Consider the following 22341-nt stretch of genomic DNA (forward strand, 5'->3'; position numbering starts at 1 on the left):
AACAGTTTCAACATGCATTTATACACTCTTCCTACACAATCTTAATTTCACATTTGATGACTGTGATTGAAATATTTGCCAGTGATGCAAGGTTAGTGCGTAAATCAGCAGTTTTAATGACACATAACAACCATCACTGTTGAGCAGCTAACTTAATAACTTCTCTCATTCAGAGGGAAAAGTGGAAAAAAACAGCAATACATATATAAGGACAACACTTTAACACATGGTAAGGCTTTCATTTCAGAGTAAACATTGAAATGAATATACAGTAGTCCTTGTATTACAGTCTATTTTTAAATCCTTTATATTAAGTTCACTTGCTTGCGCGCTTACGACCGTGCAAATCTTTCGGTCGTTTTTTAACCCACTTCCCGTGATCCAATCGAGCTGACATTTTGCACACAGACTCGTTGTGTGTGACAATTTATTTTCGTGAAATTTTTTTTTCCTAAATTTTACACTTTTTAGGATTTTAAAAATTATATTTAATTACCAATTGCTTAATGGTGGAAGGCAATCATCTGACCCATAGGTGGCAGCCATCTCAAGCCAGAGGACGAGAGGACTCTAGCCGCCACGCATATAAAGGATTTATAGTGAAAAACTTAGTTTTTACGGGTTAATTTTTTATGAGTTGAGGTTACTCTGTTGGTTTAAGATAATGATCAGTTACTGAGAATAGGGTTTCCCCTTTTTTTCTGGCAACAAAACAGGTGTTAAGATGTTAAAACACCAAACTGAAACCTTTTATAAGGAATCATGTCTGCATTAACCACAATAATTGTGGTCAAAATGCAAACAAAAAACGTAGTCTGATAATATATGCATCGTCTTTGAAACTGATTGGTCCACACCAGATAAGTTACTATTTGGTGTTATAAAACTTGCCCATTTGCTCTAAAATCGATATCATAGACATGTGATTTAATCCACTGCATCATCTGTACAACATTTGTGTATAAGCCATTCCTTTGTCCACCACCACAGATTGGAGTAACTCCCCAGCTTACAACACCAATCTGTAAGAAAAGACTTGGATGAAATAAAAAAAAATTACAGTTGCAGAGCAGATGCCTAAAGGCACAAAACGTCAAACAGTTACAGTAACTTTATAAAAATGATACATATAAATGAATGTGAAGATCACTCGTAGTTTTAATGGACTACAACATAGATATTCTGTCTCAATATGAATAACGTATCCTAAAACATGACAAATGAATGACAAATTGGTTTTATGCGTATTGCTCTCGATTTGAAAGTCTCAAAGACAATAAACAGCAGTCGAACCTGAATCCAACGCTCCGATCTTTTCACGATAAATGGTCCTCCAGAATCGCCTAGCAGGTAAAATAAAATATGAATTTGCTTGCTAAAAACATCACCAATACTAGAGCATGACGTGTGCAAAGATAATGATGGAAAAATAAGCGAGTATACTTGGTGTTTAACACCTTGCAGATGAATATGAAGGATACTGAATTGCAAAACTCGATTTATGTTGCAAAGCAAATTCCTACCCTTGTGTGATTGAATATAGCACGCTAGAGTGGAGTAAAACCAAATATTGCCAGAGCTGTTATACTCATCTATAACTTCTATTACAACCACCTCATTTCACATTGACACATTCGGCAAAGAGTACCCTCATTCCTAAATGCTGCCATCAGCTTGGATACCTCACCGTGAAGCCATACGGGCAATCTCAGAATCTGCAGCTCACGAGCTGTAAATCTCCAGCCCAGCATTATTTCGCTTTTCTTCCATCCTGACCTTATGCTAAGCGTTTGGTGAAGTTTGACAATGAACAAAATGGCTCATTAAATACACAACATTCCAAAAAGATATGCCTTTTTAACAACGTGACAATTTTTTTAAACGTCTCATCAAATGTATCACCATGGCTTTTAACATGGGCTAAATGCTCCCGATTTTCCAAACGTACATTGTTTGCGTATCAAAGAAGACAAACATGCATATGCAATGTGGTGGCACCGTGGTTCATGCACTATGCCACGACTAACAGTAGTGATGAGGTGATATCTTAACCAGTCGTGAGCATCCCTTAACCAACCTGCATTGACCATCATGAAGTATGGTAAAACTCTAGATGGGCAAAAGGTGTGGCTTCAGCAGTGAATTCATAGCAAGGGCTACACATGAAATTTTATATTATCTCATGACAGTCTCTGTGCAGGTGAGTCTGCTCTCTGCGCCCCCTACGTCTAATTTAGTTAAACTCCGCTAATTGAACATTCACGTTATTTTTTTAATTTTTTTATGTAAACCTTAAATCGGTGAACCAATTTCTACATAAAATCTTAATAATTCTATATGAATAATCAAAACTTAGACATCTGGAGACAGAATTGAAGTTAATGAATTGGGGAATACAGTAGCTGGGTTTGCTGTGACCCTCTCTCTCTCGGATTTGTTTATTCACTAAATGTATGAAAAATGACACTGCACATGAATCCATACCTTTACAGGCATCAGCTCCAGTACCACCAGCACACAGCATATTCTTTGTTATAAATGTTTTGAGTGTGTCTGCGCTGAAAGGTCTATGGAATTTCACAAATTCTTCTAAACAAGCAGAGTTGTCCTGAGCAAAGAGAGTTTATGCTGAAGTATGATTATTAAAAGTAAAACCACAAAACACTAGATTTGGCATGTTTGATACAAGGCGACCTCTTTCAATACACACTCTGTTACATGTACCTGCGGCATTTATATTTAACACGAAAAAATACTGGGAAATAATGTATGATAATGTTTAAGTGAAAATATATTTCACACATTTTTACTCATTTATGACAATACATTTTTATTTTTATTCCAATAATGAAAAAAATAAAAGCACATGGATGCATTCTCAGTTTGCGGTTATTATGATTTAGAGGATGTGTATTCCTTACTTTAAGTTGAATGGTGGCCTGTTGAAGTTGTGTAGGTATTGCAGTTGCATTAACCATGCCAAACCCTGTAATGATTCCTTCTCCGTTTTCAGTCAATATTTGTTGAGCAGCTAAAAAACATTAATATGATCCGTAACATTACATGACACCACATTTCGATTTTAGCATGTTTACCGCAATGCAATACTGCACAGCACAACCACATTTCACAGTGCATCTACAAATACGCGTTTAATGCACATACTTGAAGCAAACACTGAATATCAATTCAACGGTAGAATTCTACATGCACAATGCAGTGTACATATCAATGGCGAACCTAGTGGTTACAATCACTAGCAGTCAACAGTCATGACAAATCCCGCAGTGTTGTCAATAGCAGCAATTATTATATAGTAAGTTATAACTGTTAGTCATAATCACAGTTCAATAATGATGTAATATTTGAGGTGCTATATCCCCCTGTCTTAGTTCCAAGTGGCCAGAGTTTCCATATTGGGCGATTATTTTCACAAACCCACACCGACCGGCATGGTGAAGTATAGCCACGTATCTTTCGCCCAATGGCAGTGCAGCATGCAGCTCATTCCTAAGATACTTACAAGTTTGATTTCATCACCCATGATGGTGGCAGAATAAACCACTCACACAAAGATTGCACATGTTATCACGTTTTAAATGATTCAAATTGTTTGTACAATGAAACGACAATATTTGAAGTGGGCAAACTTTGTTTAACGTAATGACTGTAGGGGGGTGCGAAAGTTTAAGCTGATGCTATGGATTGCACAATGGGAAGGGCCTTAACAAGCGTTTACCAGACGCGGAATCATAATTTCTGAGTCCCTTAGGCCGCTGCTATTGGCTGAGCTCTGTACAGTATCGACCATGAGCTTTGTTTCAAACTTCCAATGCTTAGTTGCCAGGAGGCAATGGCGTTACCGTTGCGCTGCTATTGTCTGCGCCGTGCGCAATCTACCAGTGCTAAAACTGTACAGGGGCAACTACCGGTTCAGTAGCTGTAATATGATGAGGTCGAATGCTGGTAAGCCTAACAGTATGCTTATTTACTTATCTACCAGTTATGTATTATTTATTGGATATTTACTTTTGTTACTTATTTACTGTTTTAAGTTCACTCGTTTCCGGTTAGTTTGTTTTCTTTGAGCACGTTATGATTTTAATGTTAACAATTGATAGTGGAATGTATTACAAATGTAAACTTTGTATTAATATGATGGAATTAAACTGCGGTAACGACGTTAAAGATATGAATGCATGCGGGGTATATGGAGGTGTGGGCTATCTGAAATTTGTTTTACACAAAACGCAATTTTTTCGGGGTATATGCGTCTGCGGGTTATATGCGTCTGCGGGTTATATGCGTATGCGGGCTATATGCGGGAAAATCCGGTAATTTTAGAACATTAGGATTTTTAATCTCTCTGGGAATCAGACATGGAGTTGTAGGGTTCGAGGATTCATTGGAAAGTGTTGCCCAGCTTAAAATAAGGCTCTCAAAAACTGCACGTTCAGTCTATGCTCCAGCAACAGCTGCGATCAGGGATATTGCAGGTTACGGTGATCAAATGTGAAAGACGCATAGTAATACTTACTGTGTTTGTGGCAAAACTCTTCCCAGTCTTTCCAAACGGTTCCTTCTAATTTTAATATTTCAGCTGAATCTTTTGTGCATGGTAAGCAAACAGGCCTATGTAAGACAAACATGTAAAGAAAATGTGCATTGAGTTCACAAGTCACACATGTTATTACACGTGTATTGACATCGCGGACACCACTAGGATGTGGGTACAGTACCGGCTCTAGAGGGGCTCGGTGAGCGCTGATCGAAAGCGCTGGATGGCACCACGCTTGGCGTGCAGTGCTGGCCCCTACAGGATAGGGTGCGGGAGTGCCGGCCATGGAAATGGGGTTACTACGGGCTGTGGCACTCTGGTTGACCCCAGAGGACACGTGACCGGTTAAGTCCACACAAGGGCCCCAAGTGGGGGCTAGGGGTGGTCACGCGTCAGGGTCGAGATCTTTCTCGAGGATTCTGGAAGGTGGTCGTGGCCAAGGGTGGAGCCAGCCACGTCACAGAGGATATAAGCCGGGTCCCCCAGAGGGACCGGTGCTGTTGTTCATCCTGAAGAAACCTTCGTCTACGTCCTACAAGTCTCCGACATGTGGACCTGGACCTGAGCTGTTGGTCCTGGTCTGTTGTAACTAGTTACGTTGTATTTAAAGCTTTCGTGACTACAAGGATTAATCTTCTTGGTTCTTTCGGTAAAGTCACGTAGAAGGAAAATAATAAAAATAAAACATAATAAAATAATTCTCACGACGTTTTCAGGTGGAGAACAGGTCTGTCGAGAAGGCAGAGTCGTGATAATTATTTTATTATGTTTTATTTTTATTATTTTATTATTTTCCTTCTACGTGACTTTACCGAAAGAACCAAGAAGATATTTACGTTGTAATTAGTGTAGTTAGCCTGGTGGTCACCACCATAGGTTGTTATTCTGTGAAGGGGCAGTTACCCCATGTGTTGGTGTTAAATAAATGTGCTGCCTCCAAGAATACGTCTGCGACTCCGATGAACTCACTACACATGTTAACGTATACACAAGTATAGTGCCTAGAGGACCAAACAATTGTTTTGTGTATTAAATCACTGTTAGTACCAATAGTTGAATATAACCAAGGTACAAAGCTTTACACATGTACTCCTTGCATGATCGGTGCATATATTGTTTAAATACTTATGTAGTGATATGGAATGGGTCACTACGGAGCATGGCGCCAGTTGCTGGCAGAAAAGCGGATCTGTAGTTGCTTCAGCCCTGTGTCAGCAGGGCATGTGTTAAGCCAGAGAGAGAGATGTATGGCAAAGGTGATAGAGGAGGCACGTGAGGTAATCTGGGAACCCGCGAGTAGGTTCTAGAAGGGGGGCGTGGCCTGGGGCGGAGCAAGGCCAAGCTAAGAGGATAAAAGGGGACCCCGAGCGAAGGCTCGGGGCTGTTGCTTGGAGTGGAATCCCGTCAGGCTGCTGGAGTCTTCGCCACCGTCTTCACCTTCTCGGCGTTGGCAGTCAGGCAGTCTGTTAGCTGTCCTGACTGAAAATGTAGTTACCCTTTGTATCCTGTGAAGGCTATAATAAAGAGTGCCTCCTACTCCAAGTGTCTCTGAGTGTATCACTACATTTGGAATAAGTGTTCTGTTGCTGCCACAATTTGCCTCATGTGAACTCCCACTCGACGAGTTTACAGATATCAGTGGGGAGGCACAGCTGGTTGCATTTGTACGATTCAGGGACATTGACGATATTTGTGAGCATATACTCTTTTGCAAGAGCTTAAAGAGGAATACAACTGGAGGACATTTTTAACGGTGTTGACCACTTTTTCTCTGAACATGGTTTGAACTAAAATTTCTGCACCTATGGTTGTACCAACGCAGCTGTGTCAATGACTGTGTAGATGAAAGGACTCATAACACGGATTAGGAAAGAAAATCCTGATGTGCAGTGGACCCACTGCATCATACGTAGGGAAGCATTGGCCTCGAAAGAATTAGTTCTGAGTTGCATGCAGTATTAAATGATGCTGTTAAAGTAATAAACTTCATTAAGTCAAGACCACTAAATGTTTGAATGTTTTTCAAACCGTGCGAAAACATGGGATCTGAACACAAGCAACTATTGCTTCACAAAAAGATTCGATGGCTGTCGAGAGGGAGAATACCTTTCTGTCAGAGCATAAATCTCCATTCGCCACCATGCACGAAAACACTGAATGGCTAGCAGAACTAACCTATCTTGCAGATGTATTCAATAAGCTGAATCTGCCCCGGCAAAGGAACGCTACTCATATTCCACATTTGTATGACGTTGGTACTTTCATCAAGAAAACAGAATTCTGGAAGAGGATATGTGCAGCTGGGGATTTTACTTGCTTCCCTTCCAATGAGCAGTTTGAGAGAGCTCAAATTAAGCCAATAATATAGGGACATTTGGCCAACTTGACTTGGGATTTCAAGTCATACTGCGCTTACATTAAGTAGAGATCTCCTGGGTTGTACTGGGTGCGAAATCCATTTATTTTGCCAGAAAACAACAAAAGTTACATTTCTGCAAGTCTCAGGAAACACTTTTGGAAGTGTCCTCAGACCCGTGGCCTGCAGATGAGGTTTGATGGCTCAACACTTTCACAGTTTTAGTTCAGGAATACTCTGATTTAGAGAAGAATGCTTTGAATCAGCTGCTCCCTCTTGGATCAACCTACCTGTACGAAGCATCTTTTGCTGCAATGACCCAGATCAAGACAAAGCAGAGAAACAAATTGAGCTTGAAAAAAACGTAATCACTGCAGTAGCCTCACTGCCCCCCCCCACCCCCCGGATGACACAGCTCATCAGTGAAAGACAAGGCCAAGTTTTCCATTGAATTGTAAGTCCTTTTTGTGTGAAAACCCCCTACTGGCCTTAGACTGTATCATTCATTGTGCTTAATATGCTTACATTATTCATGTTTTTTCCTCAGATATTTATTTATCAGAACCATGTTAGGTGAAGCAAGGGGGGTACTCGGTTTTCAACTGAATCATTATTGAGTCTCGTACATTTGTAGTGACTGTGATTGTCAGTGTGTGTTGCCGGGCTTACGAAGCCATGGTGGATAATGTGATGACATGATGTATAGCCCGCTTACGGGGTGTCATACCAGCCCTAGCGGGGCTTGGGTGAGCGCTAGTCAGCGCGGAGGCACCACGTACGGTGTGCGGTGCGGGCTCCCGGTGAGGGAGCGAGAGGGAGCGTCAAACAGCCAGGGTTACGTTGGGGCATGATACGCTAGTTGACCTGCTGACATGTGACTGGATGATATTGGAGGGGGGCAACTGGTGGACGGGGCCGCTGGGCGGTCACGTGCTCTAAAAGAGCTCTCAGGAGTCTTCGAGAAAGAGCTCGAAAAATCTGGAAGGTGGGCGGGGCGAAGGGCGGAGCCAGCCCCAGCCCAGGGGGATATAATGGGGGCCCGTGAGGAGTTCGGGGTTCTTCGTGTGTTGGTGTGAAGAAGATCCACGTCAGGGAGAAAAAGCCACGCGGTCCGGGACCCAGCTTGTGGTCCGGGCCGGGATAGCGAACCGTGTCTAGTTCTGCCGTAGCATGGTTAGATGGGCATTCAAGACCCGAGTATAGATTGTGTGATGTGTTAAAGTTACGTAATAAATAGTGTTGCTCCCAAGATAATGTCTGCGAATCAGTTGTACTCAGTACAACTGGTGTCGGAAGTGGCCAACTTGCTAGACTGTAGCTAGCGGTAGACGAGTCATGTCTACGCATCGCAGAGTTCGTGCACTTGCGTCGGACGACGAAGAGGAGTTGATTCTGCCCACGGCCGCCGAGGAAGGAGCGGAGACGCTGCTCGCAGAGCAGGGTGCAGTCGGGGCGCGGAGCGCCTCTCCTTCATTGGAGGAGCTCGTCAGGGACGCGCACGGCCGTCTTGCTGACCTCCAAGCTGCGTTCTTCTTCCTCGTCGAGATGCGGTCCCTACCCTCGACGGCGAAGGAGGGGGCGGTGGAGCTGTCCGGACGCGGCGACTCGGCCGCCATTTTGCCGCCGGCGGGGAGCGCTGAGCCCGCCAAGTTTGAAGTGGGGACGTCTCCGTCGATCGACGTCCAGTCGCTCCGCCGTCGGCTACCCTTGTTGCTGCCAGCGGTGATTGGGTGGCATTTTAGCGGCGATTTCTCACGAATGCTGACTTGATGGGATGGTCGTAGGTGGACGCACTGAAGGCACTGCCCGCTGCCCTCAACGATGATGCTTTGGCGGCTTTCCTCGCCATCCCGCTGTTCGAGCCTCCGCTGAACACCCGTCAGAGGTTCGCCGTGAGGCAGAAAAGGGATGGTGAGTCAGCTCTCGCCTTCAGAAGTGTGCTTTTGGTGCTAGCGAAGGCCGCGTTCCCGAAAATGGGTCACGATGGCCTTGACGCCTTGGTCCTCGAGAAGATGTTGGGACTCGCCAAGGATCTCCATACTGTGCTTCCCGCCGAGGACAGGTAGGTGTCTTCGCTCAAGATCGCCAGGTTCATTCAGGCGCAGCAAATCCTTCAATGTGACAGGGTGTTGGTGGCACGGAAAACGTGGAGCCCGAGGCCCACGCGGACGAGGAGCCTGGTTTCGCATGCTCGATGCATCAGCGGAGCGATGATCATTGGGGTGATGGAGATCGGCAGCGGGACGACTGGCGGCGGGTGAGGTCTGCTTCATCCCAGTCCAGTGGGAGATGGGTCACCTGCTACAACTGCGACCTGCCAGGGCACGTCCAATCGGGCTGCAGGGTTCCTCGACGGCGGGCCCCGGGACGTCCGCCGTCCTACGACTCCCTGCTCTCTAAGGCGAATCATGGCGCGCCTCACACTCGGCCCCGGGGTTCACTTCACCCATCGGGGCGGTCCGATTTGCGTCGGGGTCGCGCGCGGTTTTGGGGGGAGTCAGTGCATGTTCGCGACGCGCGGCCGCTCCGACCAGATCAGTGGTCGGAGCTGGCTCATCGCTTGGTCGCAGCGACCGCGGGGTCATCGGCCGTGCTTGGGTTCGTTGAGGGGGTTGAAGTTCGCATGCTTGTTGACACCGGCGCCTCTTCAACCATTATTTCCAAACTAATTTACAACATTTTGCCCCCCCGGTGTCGGGTTTTGGAGCCAGTGGATGCTCCATGTTTCGCCGCCAACGGCGGATCGTTGGGAATAATCGGTCGGATTTCCATTGTGTTGCGCATTGTCAATGTCTCATTGTCGGGCCATGTTTTGGTATCTACGGCCCTGGCTGTCCCGTGCTTGCTGGGGACTGATTTTCTCGGCAAAATGCCGCTGATGATTTGTATCGACCAGGGCTGTTTGGAATTGTCGTCGGGACGGCGTATGGCATTTCTTCTATTTCCAACCCGTATGTATTCTGCTAATGATATAGTGCAAGTACTTGCGTGCCGAATGGTGCGGATTCCACCAGGCGCACAAATGTTGGTGCCCTTCGATTGCCTAAACCACTCGATGTGCGCACTGTGGGGGACGGTATTGTGTTGGGTCCCTCGAATAAGCTTAGTCAGGGGATGTCGCTCGTAGTGGCTCAGACACAGGTTTCCTGGGAAGGTTCTGTGATCGCTCACACGTCTCCGTCGTGTTCGGAGACGGATGTCGTGGGGAATGTCGGGGTCAGCGTTCGGTCTCGCGGACCTCCGCTTGTGGATGAGGCATGGATGGACAAGCTGTGCTTGGAATGCGGCGATTTATCCGGGGGGCAAATGGGGAAGCTGAGAGCGCTCCTGCGGGAGTTTTCGGACATTTTTAGTAAAAGTAAATTTTATATAGGTCGCACGTCTCTGTTGAGCCATCATTGACACGGGGAATGCCGCCCCCATTCGGCAGAATCCTTTACCGCCTGAGTCCAGCCGAAAAGGAACATGTCTGTGCGGCGGTAGATGAAATGTTGGCCGCGGATATCATTTCGCCGTCCACCAGTCCGTGGGGTGCTCCGATCGTCCTTATTAAGAAGCAAAACTACAGTCTGCCTTTTTGTGTCGATTTCCGAAAACTTAACAAAGTTTCTGTCGCGGATGCATACCCCCTGCCTCATATGGACGATTCGTTGGATGCTCTGGCGGGCACGTGGTTCTTTACCACCCTTGACCTTTTGTTGGGTTTTTGGCAGTTGCCGCTTGACGAGGCCTCAAGGCCCAAGATGGCTTTTCGAACACTGCAAGGGTTGTTCGAGTTTAAATGGCTCCTGATGGGGCTCCATTCCGTGCCGGCCACTTTTTAGAGGTTGATGGAATTGGTTTTGGTGGGCCTTCAGTGGGATTCGTGCCTAATCTACTTGGATGACGTCATCGTTTTCGGCCGCACGTTCGATGAGCATTTGGATCGCCTGCGGGTTGTTTTTATTAAGATGCGTGCGGCCGACTTAAAATTCAAGCCCCAAAAATGTCATCTGCTTCAAAAATCTGTTTGATATTTGGGCCACATAGTCAGCAAATCGGGTATTGCAACGGACCCTGAGAAAACTGCTTGCGTTTGGACGTGACCGACCCCCACCTCAGCCAGCGAGGTGCGCAGTTTTATCGGATTTGCCTCTTATTATCGCCAATTTGTCGCTGGGTTCGTGTCTATAGCTAAACCTCTCCACACCCTGACAGCAAAGGCCGAAAAATGTAATTGGGGGGAGGAGAAGGCTGCGTTCTGCTCTATTCGCGATGGGCTGGTTAACGCCCCTCCCCTGCGTTATCCCGACTTGTCGTTGCCATTCATTTTGGATACAGATGCCAGTAATACCGGTATTGGTGCGGTGTTATCCCAAGTTGCGTATGGCAGCAGGGTGTTGTCGCTGGCTGAGCAGCGGTACTGCGTAACGCGCCGGGAACTGTTGGCCATTGAGGTTTTTGTACAACAATATTGGCCATACTTGTACGGGCGACACTTCAAAGTGCGCTCCGATCACGTGGCGCTCCAATACGTGCTGCATGTGGACCAGCCCTCCGGTCAATTGTCACGCTGGCTTGAAATCCTGCAGGATTTTTCATTCAATGTCACATATCGTAAGGGTTCTCGCCATATGAACGCCGCTGCCCTATCGCGATTGCCAGCGCCCGGAGAGTGCGCTTGTTTTTCTGATTCGGGTCGTTGTCGACCGACCGGCTTGACCTCCCACTCCCCTCTCGGTGGGTCAGCCACGGACGTGATGGGGGGGACGGGCGACGTCCTTGTTGCACGGGCGACGTCCTTGTTGCACGGGATGCAACTTTGAGGCTGGACTATGAGGCATGGGGATGCCGGCAAGCGGAGGACACGTCCCTCCTTAAGTTGTGCCAGCGTGTCAGGGAGACCGCCGATGGTACGGCTCCACGGGGTGTTAACTGGTTTGTGCTGCGGGGAGGATTGCTCGTACTGGGACGGAGGATTGCGCTGGTATGCTATTGTTGTCCCTACCGCCCTGCGTGGCAAGGTTGTATGGGCTGTGCATAAACGGCTGTTGCACCTCGGAGTGCAGAAGACGCTGGCCGCTCTTAAATTGGATTTTTATTGGCCGGCCATGGCCTCCGATGTTGAGGATCTACTTAAAGGCTGCATGCAATGTGCCCGGCGGAAGCCGCTGGCGAGATCCTGTTGTCCTCCAATGCAATCCATCCAGGTGTCACGGGTAAATTAAATTGTTGCCCTCGATATTCTCGGGCCATTTCCCGCTTCCGCGCTTGGAAACAAATACTTACTTGTGGGCTTTGAGTATTTCTCACGCTGGCCTATGGCTTGGCCGCTCCCTAATCAATCGGCTGTGGCCATCACCGAGGCGTTCCTTAATGTCTATGTTCTGGATAAGGGTGCCCCTGAGCGCCTCTTGACGATCAGGGCAAAAAAATTTCCTCCAAGCTGCTGCGTGAGGTTTGCGATCTGCTGGGGACAAAAAAGGTACGCACGTCGCTGTACCACCCGCAAACGGATGGCATGGTCAAACGCCTACACCGGACTCTGACCTCCATGTTGAGTCACTTGGTCAGCGAGTCACAGGTCAATTGGGATTTGCATATTTTTGCGGTTCTTGCTGCTTATAGGATGACCCCTCACACGTCCACCGGCTACTCTTCCTTTTTTTTGATGTATGGGAGAGAGTATGATCCTCCCATCGATGCCCAATTACAGGCCGCGCCCGCCCCAATTACAGGCCACACCTGCCTCGAATGTGTCCAAAATTTTTGACTCGATTCGGTTGACAATCGGAAAACTTTACGAAGCGCGGGAAGCTGCCAGTATTAACTCTCGGGCCAGGCAGCTGGCCAACGAGCGGCTCAAAGGTGCCCGTGTCTCCCTGTGCGATTGTTCGCCGGAGGACAGGTGCCAGTGGGCACATCTCCTAAATTGCTGCGACCTTGGAGAGGGCTGGTTGATGTGGTTCAGGTTGTGCGGCCGCAGTGTGTCCAGGTTCGGTTTGGTAAGCGGAGCTGGTATATGCACCCCTCTTGCCCTAAGCCGTTTATCACATCGTGTGAGTTTGTCTCATCTCCATATCGAAGGGGCCGAGTGTCGGGTGTGCCCGACGACCTGGGGCGTGCGTCTGCCGTCGTAGGTCCTCAGGAGAGTGTTTCAGTTCTGCCCCTAGGCACCTCGCGACTGATGCCTCGCACGCGGCCGCTCGTGTCAGCCTCACGTGCTCGGAGCGCCGAGGACCCGATGACCTGGCCTACTGCTCTTCGTGAGTATCAGGCTTCGTCGGGTCGATTTCTTGTTCCTCCCGGCCCTCCCAGGACACTCGCCCCCAACCTGTCTGGAGGACCGGCGTCACGGACTCGTTCAAAGACTCGATTCGCGTGATCCCCGCGCATTGCACACTCCCACACCGTCATGGGCTGTTGCGCACGCGTGCGTCGTGGCGGGTATTTGGCTGATTCTGCTCGCCACCGAGCTCACGGGCATTGTTACACGTTGTGGGTGGGAGATGTTGATTGTGGGGATCTCGTATGGCACGATTATTGGTTCGTTTTTTTTTCCCGCGTGTAATTTATTACGTTGTTATGTTTGTTTGAGCGCACTTGTGGTTATGTTCTGTATGATTATATGTCGGTTGCTTACTTGGGGGGGGAGTTGGCAGCCGGGACGGCTGGAAACTACGGAGGGGGGGGGGTGATGTAGTGACTGTGATTGTCACTGTGTGGTGCCGGGCTTACGAAGCCATGGTGGATAATGTGATGACATTATGTATAGCCCGCTTACTGGGCGTCATACCAGCCCTAGCGGGGCTTGGGTGAGCGCTGGTCAGCGCGGAGGCACCACGTACGGTGTGCGTTGCGGGCTCCCGGTGAGGGAGCGAGAGGGAGCGTCAGCCAGCCAGGGTTACGTTGGGGCATGATACGCTAGTTGACCTGCTGACACGTGACTGGATGATATTGGAGGGGGGCCACTGGTAGACGGGGCCGCTGGGCGGTCACGTGATCTAAAAGAGCTCTCAGGAGTCTTCGAGAAAGAGCTCGAGAGATCTGGAAGGTGGGCAGGGCGAAGGGTGGAGCCAGCCCCAGCCCAGGGGGATATAATGGGGGCCTGTGAGGAGCTCGGGGTTCTTCGTGTGTTGGTGTGAAGAAGATCCACGTCGGGCAGAAGCCTCTAGCCACACGGTCCGGGAACCAGCTTGTGGTCCAGGCCGGGATAGTGAACCGTGTCTAGTTCTGCTGTAGCGTGGTTAGATGGGCATTTGAGGCCCGAGTGTAGATTCTGTGATGTTGTGTTAAAGTTACGTAATAAATAGTGTTGCTCCCAAGATAACGTCTGCGACTCAGTTGGACTCATTATACATTGTTCTATGCTCTGCACCTCCATGCTCTCTGGTACGTTGTGAAGGGTCTGCTGCACTCCAACCAGCCATCACCTAGTTCACAAGGTCGTTGCACAGCACTTGCAACGTTCTTCACCAATAAAATAGTGATGATCAGCATGGCAGTTTCTAACTTGAAGGCAGTTTCTAACTTGAAGGCAACTTATTATCCCGGTCTGCATCTGAGTTTGATCAACCTGGAACCAATGCAAAACTAAAGACCCTGGCACCAACATCGGTGGCAGAGATGTAGATCTTCATCGCATGGCTGCAAAATAAGAGATTGCCATTTGACTACATCCACATGTAGATTCTCAAATCATACTCGGGCGTGTTTACACTGGTGATTCTCCACATGGCAAATCTTTTGATCGACGAGGGCTGTTTCTCAGACTGGTTTAAAATGGTGCAGGTAACACAACTCCTGAAAAAAGTTGGCTTGAGCCATCGTGACCCTAAACACTATTGTCCAATCTTAAACCTGAGTACAATTTCAAAGGTCATAGAGCACCTGTGGCATAAGCGGTTAATTCCCCACATAACTGCGTAAGGCAGATTCAACCCTTTGTAGTTGGTGTACCGGGAGTTCCACAGCACTGAGGCCGCTGTACTAAAACTCACTGATGACATCTACAAGATCATGGATGACTGGTGCACCCCAGTGTTGGTTGGTCTCCATCTCTCAGTTGTTTTCTACACCGTCAACCATGAGATACTCATCGGGTGGCTAAGGCCATGGTTCGGTGTATTGGGCATGGCACTAGGGTAGATTGAGTCATACCTACATGGTCGATCAAAGTTCATCAAGCTGGGTGACGAAGTCATCGCCTTTCCTGTGCCTAGTTGGCAAGGCATTGGGGTCCATCCTTGGGTCCTTCCTACTTTCAACATATATCTCTCCGATCGCCGAAGTCATCTCATCATATGACATCAAGTTCCATCAATATGCTGATGATACATAATTGTACACCGCAGTGAAATCAAAGTTATATATAGAGATCCTTGGTAACCTTAAAGATTGCACACGAGCGGTGCACATGTGGTTTTCACGAAATGAAATCCTGCCTGACCCTCAGGCTCAGGCAAAAACACTTGTGGGAGGATCAGGTTTGGCAGTAACAGACTCCAGGATTCAGTTTTCTACTCATATAAATAACCTTGACACCATACCTGACCAGAATATGTTGTTTGATCACCAAGTGCAAAATATAGTCAGATCATGCAATTTTCATATCAGTCCTCGACAGCACATTCGACCACTATTAAGTCGTGCCATAGCCAATACGGTTGCATGTAGTGTAGTATCGACAATGCTCAATTATTGCAACTCACTACTCTATGGACGTCTTGGAAAATAATATTACCAAGCTGCAGCATGTATAACATTATCTGGCATGTGTCCTGGCATGTGTCCTGACAGGTACTGCAAGATCCGACCATGTCCGTCCAGTGCTCGCCGAACTGCATTGGCTTTCGGTTGCCAAACAATTACATTGAGGTCGTACTTATTCCATACAAAGTGCTTGCCACAAAAAAAACACAATACCTTGCTGATCTCAGGAGCATAAACCATCATGTACACTGGTTATCCTCGCAGGGGCTTTTGGCTGGCCACTGAACAAAGATAGCCACTGAATTGTGTTTTTTCAGATGCAGTTCTGCTGCCATCAGGAATGCTGCTGCTTCCAATATTAGGCATCCACTGGAGCTATGCACTTTTAAATCATGATTGAAAACTCTTCTCTTTAGAACTGCTTTTTGTGTTTAGTTTGTTGTCCTTTCTCCGCACCTCCAATTACCATGGCTGGCTACGTACAGTGCAAAGTTCAACATACATGGTGAGCAGGTCTGGCTTGACATTCTTTGGTGTCCTTGTTGGCAACTCCATCATGGCATAACCTTCTGCAGCGGGGGCTTTCAGCTATGCAAGTCATCCTAGAATTGCCTGCTCGTAATTTTGCATGTTTGGGTTACCAAAAATACTCTGCACCATTCAGAGCGCAGTAAAAGATAACCATTTGTTGACCCAAAGAGAAGTTTATTCCGCCTGAGATGCTAGAGACACCACTATTGCCCAATGTCCACAGCCATTGAGGATACAGGTATCCACTTCCACATATTCTGCCGTTGTCGGACTTGTGCCAGAGCCCTGTCAGCTAGGTGTCATCAGGGTTCCTAACAGGCCTGCACAGCGACCATAGCGGCCCAGAGGTGAGACACCACCATACTTCACCTTGTTAGCTGTCCACTAAACGCAAACTCATTGCCCTGGTTCCATAACTTGGACTGGGGGATGGTGATCTTTAAACATTGAACCGGTACTCATTTAGGCCTGGGTCGACATAAAGGAAGCACAGGACCGTTTCAGATATGTGTCACTGATGTTGGCCATGACGAGGAATGAAATTGGTTACAGGGTAAATAGTGCAGTGAGCTAAACATATGCTACCATTCCCCACACACATAGGCATATACATTTGCCATTAAGTGGTGCTAACGTCACCATGGCATATGTGCAGTGCTAGGTGCACTTATGAGTGTTAAAGGCTAGCCGGCAGGTCACGGAACAGACCTAGGTGCCATTGGTTGACTGACCGAGATGACTGGCATGTGCACTTACTGTGCTCCCCACTGTGCAAACTTGCTTTGTTTTAATCGCCCAGTGCTCTGCTCGTTGTTCTGAGCATTGCTCCTCCGCTCCCCCTTGTTGCTGGAGGGTGACTGCCTTCAAACTGCCCAGTAGCGTCCTTCACAACTCTCTCCACAGAGTCCAATCTCGACACCATTGGTACCAGTCATCAGCAATTAAATTACCTCCATATCCTTCCGTAGCACATCAGTGCATTTCTTCTCTAGCCCATGCAGCATCCATTCAGCCCCATCCATCTGGCCAAACAGATGCTGATTCGGCATGCGAAGGTTGGGCATGCTACATGATCCATCCAACGCTGGCTCGTTTTCCAGAAGAACACGCTGATGAAAATCCGTCTACAGAATCTGTGAGCTCCTTACACAATCCAGTCTGGCTAAATCCAGGATGGATTGTGGGCAGTCTCGCCTGAATGTTTCAAACTGGTGCAGATTTCCCTTCAGAGGGATGCACGTTCTATAGGCACAGAGAAGGGAGGGCATAACAGTGGCCGAGAAGACCTGCAGCTTCGTCTAGAGTGATAGACCAGGTAGCTCACACGCAACATTACGCAGCTGATGAAAATATGCCACTCGGCTGATTCGGAGTAAGACTTCGGCTGCCAAACCGGGGCTGGTCATAAGCACACTTCTCCACTCTCTCCACAACTGCCCCATTGCTCATGGGGAGGGGAGGGAGGGGAGCATTCGATGACATAAAATACTCATGCAGGTACTTTGTTTTTTGTAGGACTGATGGTAAGGCCCCAACTCTTAGTAGCATGCACACATGCAAACAAAGACAAAAAAATCCCCCATATAGCCTTAACAGATTGTTGGGGCAAGTGCTGTTGGCGAGCACCTACGAAGGCTGGTGTTTAGCTGTTAGTTGAACTCGGGTTACCGGGTTCGTAGCGCAGTGCCCTCACGGCTACACTACTGCACACATACACACACCCAAACATATGCACATACACGCACAGAGATAGAGTGAGGTGTCGAGTTTGAGTCAGATCATTTGCCTTTTGAGTTTCGTTTGCTTCTTTACTTTTCTGTTGTCTTTGCTTCTGGTTGTTGACTGTGACACAGAGTCCCGCACACCCTTGCATTCCCTCACATGATATAAAAATGCCCAGATCGTGCACCACTTGGTGGAGATTTGGTGGCATTAGGGTAGAAACTAATTATTTAAACAACATCCATCCCGCCAATAGCAGAAAAGCATCACTATTGAGGGCATGACATTAAGAGAGTATAGAGTGGATATGCTGACCCAGTCCAACACATTCATTTTGTGAGTTTTAACGTGAATTCTGGTAAATTATGGTGGGAAGTCCATCAAAACCTCAGAGCATCTTTGTTTTTCTCAGAATGGGGTCAGATGTAGCGTCCGCTTTGTCTCAGTGAGTCTTTATTGTGGCCTTATTTATTTATTTAATGTGTCTTTACGCCAATGACATGTTATTGTTTTACTCACTGTTTTGTATCTCCAAATGTCAAATGATGATGAAGTTCCAAGATGGCTATATCATAATCATAAAACTCAGATCCTGGCAATTCTCGTTGCATAGCCCGTTCATTATATTTGTCATGTATCAACACTCGCTTCACACTTCTGTGTTCTCCACCAGATGGTAAATGTGAACCTAAAACAAATGAGTAAGATGTATTCACAATAATAATATATGCATTACTCAATACCATTCAAACACCAATTGTATTTTCTAAACATGGACACAACCTGTAACATCCTTATAAAACTTTGCCAAACACATTTATAGGATAAATAATAAGAAACTGAAAATGTACATCAACATTAAACAGTAGGTCTGATAAACTCATGAGGCATAAAGGTTTTCAATATAAATAGATCATGCGACTGAGTAAAATTTGCAGTGTTGCATAAAAGCCATAGAACATAGAATGTGAATGTCAATTAGCTTTCTTCATTACACAAAGGGCGCCTGTATAAAAATATTACTTTCAATGGAATCTGACTAATTAGAGGACATTTGAATATATATTGAATCTCAAGTTTCTCTCAAATGGTTAAATAAAGCATGTCAGACACAAGATGGAGCGATATTTAATGCGCTATATTACCTCATTAACCCTATTCTGTTCCAAACGTCTGGGTGGGTCGCGTTCACCACTGAATCTCAGAACGTGCAAGTGGTTACCGTTCATTTTATTTAAAGGTATAGCGCCGTTTTTAAAGACGCTGTGCTGAACCCAGAGAACTGTAGCAACACAACGGTACTCTATAATAGCTGGCGCCAAACTGTGCCACACGCCCTCCCACATGGCCTTGTGGGAGCCTCGGTATTTATAAAGTAATTTTAACAGTTTTTCTTCCAGTTTCCGGAGTGATGATGTACACGTTCCAATGACGTACACGTATGGAACCGAATCGGAAGAAAATTGATGATGTACATGTACATCATCAGTGTACATGTACATCATCGCAATGGCAAAGGGTTAAAATACATACATTCCATGACATAAATCTAAAGATGCTCTTGTCTAGTTTAAAGAAGATTAATCCAAAGAGATAATACATATTAAGAGTTTTTCACATCGATAGAGGGATAATTGAAAAGAAGCAACTAATTTTGTAAAAATCTATCAATATCTTTTTTTTTATTCGGTTGACTTTATTTAATGTCATGACATTTATGAGTTTCTATTGTGTACAGTGCCTTTGACAAAAGGATCAAGTCAAAGCGCCGAGCATAAAAATGTATTAACAAAAACGATTCTAAAGAATTACATGAGAAAGAATAATAGCAATCAGTCAGCATAAAAATATTGAGAATGGGAAATACATCAGAAAATATACTTGTAATAAAAGTGAACACTGTACGATATTTAAAAATGTTTTCAATATTACTTTTAAAATAACCCGAAAGGGAGGCTTCCTTACAGATCGTGGCAGCTAATGCTAAAGTGTAGGGACTAATGCTCTCATTCCAGTGGAGGGGCCAATTTTGCTATAACACGATGTGGGTATGAATGCCCTTATACCACACTGTAGATGTTAATGCTTTTGTAGTGGGTCCAACTGAGTCGCAGACGTTGTTCCTTTTAGAGGCAACACTTTTATTTGTAACACCGTAACACCGTAACACAAAGGGGTAACTGCCCCTTTACCAGACGACAGCAAGTTACTGCTATGAAGGGTCGATCCCTCACTCGGGTCTTCCGACCACGTGGCTGCCTCGTGGGATGGAGAGTTTCAGCTTGAGATGTAGGGCTTCCCACTTGTAGATGTTGAGCTTCCAGCCTGTAGAATGCAGCGACCCCAGTCCCTCTCAGGTACCCACCTTATATCCCTCTCCGGTCGGGGCCGCTCCGTCCTCGGCCCTGCCCGCCTTCCTGAATATTCTTGTTCCCTCTCGATCCTTCTCAAGAGTTATCTCCGGACACATTCCGGATCACGTGTCTACAAGGTCAACCAGAGTGCCACGGCCCCCCCCCCCCCCCACAGGGGAGGCAGGCACGCACCACTGGGGGACTCGCAGGGAATGTGTCAATGTTTCGCTAGACCCGGCTCGTCACGAAGAGCAGCCGGCCAGGCCGGAGGGTCCACCCCCCTCGAAGCCCGCGAAACTGGCATGCGCAACCTTTCAGGGGACGCCAGGTGTACCGCGGCTGGGGACGGGACAGAATCGCTCCGCCCGAGAGCAACCACAGTGGCCACTCGCCGCGGGTCGCGGACACACTCGACACTCAGCCCCAGCGATATGGAGATGAAATGAATTTGCGCGGCAAGATGACCAGTTCAAGGCGAGAGGGGCGGACAGCATAGCAACTAACCACATCCCGGGATTGTCGCGTGCAAGGCTCCGCACTCGCATTCCCGACAACGCCCCCTACCGGAAGTGCCGGAGCCGCATGAGCCAACCCCGTACTTTCCTGAATGACCGTGGTGTCCAACCCAGCATTTTTAACCTGGGTTCCTGGTCGTCGGACACCAATGTCCGAGCTATACCTCGGTACCTCGCAGTGCCCAAACCGAACGGCTCCCTCAAACGGAGGGTAACAGACGTTCGTGTGCCGGGCGGGATCTCCCCCGTTCGGCGCGCAGACATACGCAACGTAGCGTTAGCCGCACACAACTGGGTAGGGGAAGGCAAAAATGCCACACGGCATCCGGATGGCAATTCCAAACAGCCGCGGTCAATGAAGATTTCCAATGGCATCCTGCCAAGGAAATCAGTTCCAAGTAAACATTGAACAGTCAGGGATGTGGAAACAAAAATGTGTCCCGACAAGCTAACATCGGCAATGCGTACCCCGTCCATGATCAGAACGATGATACCCAACGAGCCGCCGTCAGCAGCGACACACAGTGCATCGACAAGATCGAGAATCCGACACTTAGGGGGCAGAATGTAAAAAATCTGGACTGTAATGATAGTTGCCGATGCACCCGTGTCGATCAGCATCCTTATCTCTACATCCTCGATAGACCCAACCCAAGCACCGTAGACGAACCCTCGGTGGCAGCCACAACTCGATGGGCCAGCTCCGACCACTGACCCGGTCGGAGCTGACGCACCTCGCGATTACACGTAGGACTTTCCCCTACTGACGCACGATCGGGCCGCGAACCAAATTGCCTAGATGAGTGAAGTGAGGCCCGGGGTCGAGTGTGGAGTGCGTCACGACTCACCTCAGATCGTGGAGGAGAGCAGGATGGTGGTGATGCCGGAAGGCGCCGACGTGGGACGCGGCAGCCCAAAACCACATCGCCCAACAGGCCGCACTGGTAGCAGGTAACACGGCCGCCTCTGGAACGAGAAGACGACCTCGACCGCCCCCGCTTGTCCGTCCGCCACGTCCCACCATCACCCTGCTCGCCACCTTTCCGAGTCGACGTGCCTTCCATAAGGGGCCTCACAGTATGCGGTGGCCCCGGCTTCGTGCGGGACACAGCACAAGTCGCCAGCGCTCCGTCCCAATGCAAAAATTGCTAGGCTCGGACGCACTTGGCGACTTTGTGGCGCGCGTCTGCCGGAGGCCCGTAGATGGATGCCAGTTGATCGAAGGCCTGCGTAAGGGTGGATCTTTCCAGCGGCGGGATGGCAAGAAATGCTACAAGGGTAAAATGGCGGCCGATCGCGCGGGTTGCGCCACCGAATTACCCGCCTGTCGTGAAATAGCGGCAGAGTCGCCATTCACGAGCGGTCTTGATGCTCCTTCCGTCCCCGGCGAGACTGCAAGGCTCAACTCCGCCAAGAGCGAAGTCGCCGTGTTGAGGAGTTCCGCGAGACACTCGTGCGCCTCCTGGAGGGTCACCACCGCCGACGGCGAAGCATCGAGCGCCCAGACGGCACCCGGCTCTGCTGATAGCGTCTTGCCCGCATCCTCCTGCAAGCTGCACGAAGTCCTCGTCCTCATCGACTGACGTCCAGGTACTTGGTCCGCGACATGTACAC

The 22341-nt window shown here is 47.9% G+C and overlaps 1 protein-coding gene across 1 annotated transcript in view; it reads right to left on the reverse strand.

The window, feature by feature from the left end:
* Positions 1-864: 864 nt before the first annotated feature.
* LOC144936044 (complement factor B-like) overlaps positions 865-22341 on the reverse strand; it is a 75663-nt gene continuing 54186 nt past the window's right edge. Inside the window, exons 13-18 of the mRNA XM_078862854.1 lie at positions 18378-18546; positions 4538-4632; positions 2922-3031; positions 2485-2608; positions 1294-1343; positions 865-1022 (exon numbers count right to left, since the gene is read on the reverse strand). Of these exons, the coding sequence (XP_078718980.1) occupies positions 879-1022; positions 1294-1343; positions 2485-2608; positions 2922-3031; positions 4538-4632; positions 18378-18546 (692 nt within the window). The 3' untranslated portion in view covers positions 865-878. The remainder of the gene's footprint in view (positions 1023-1293; positions 1344-2484; positions 2609-2921; positions 3032-4537; positions 4633-18377; positions 18547-22341) is intronic.

The sequence above is a fragment of the Lampetra fluviatilis genome, chromosome 15, assembly GCF_964198595.1.
Source record: "Lampetra fluviatilis chromosome 15, kcLamFluv1.1, whole genome shotgun sequence".
Classification (NCBI taxonomy): domain Eukaryota; kingdom Metazoa; phylum Chordata; class Hyperoartia; order Petromyzontiformes; family Petromyzontidae; genus Lampetra; species Lampetra fluviatilis.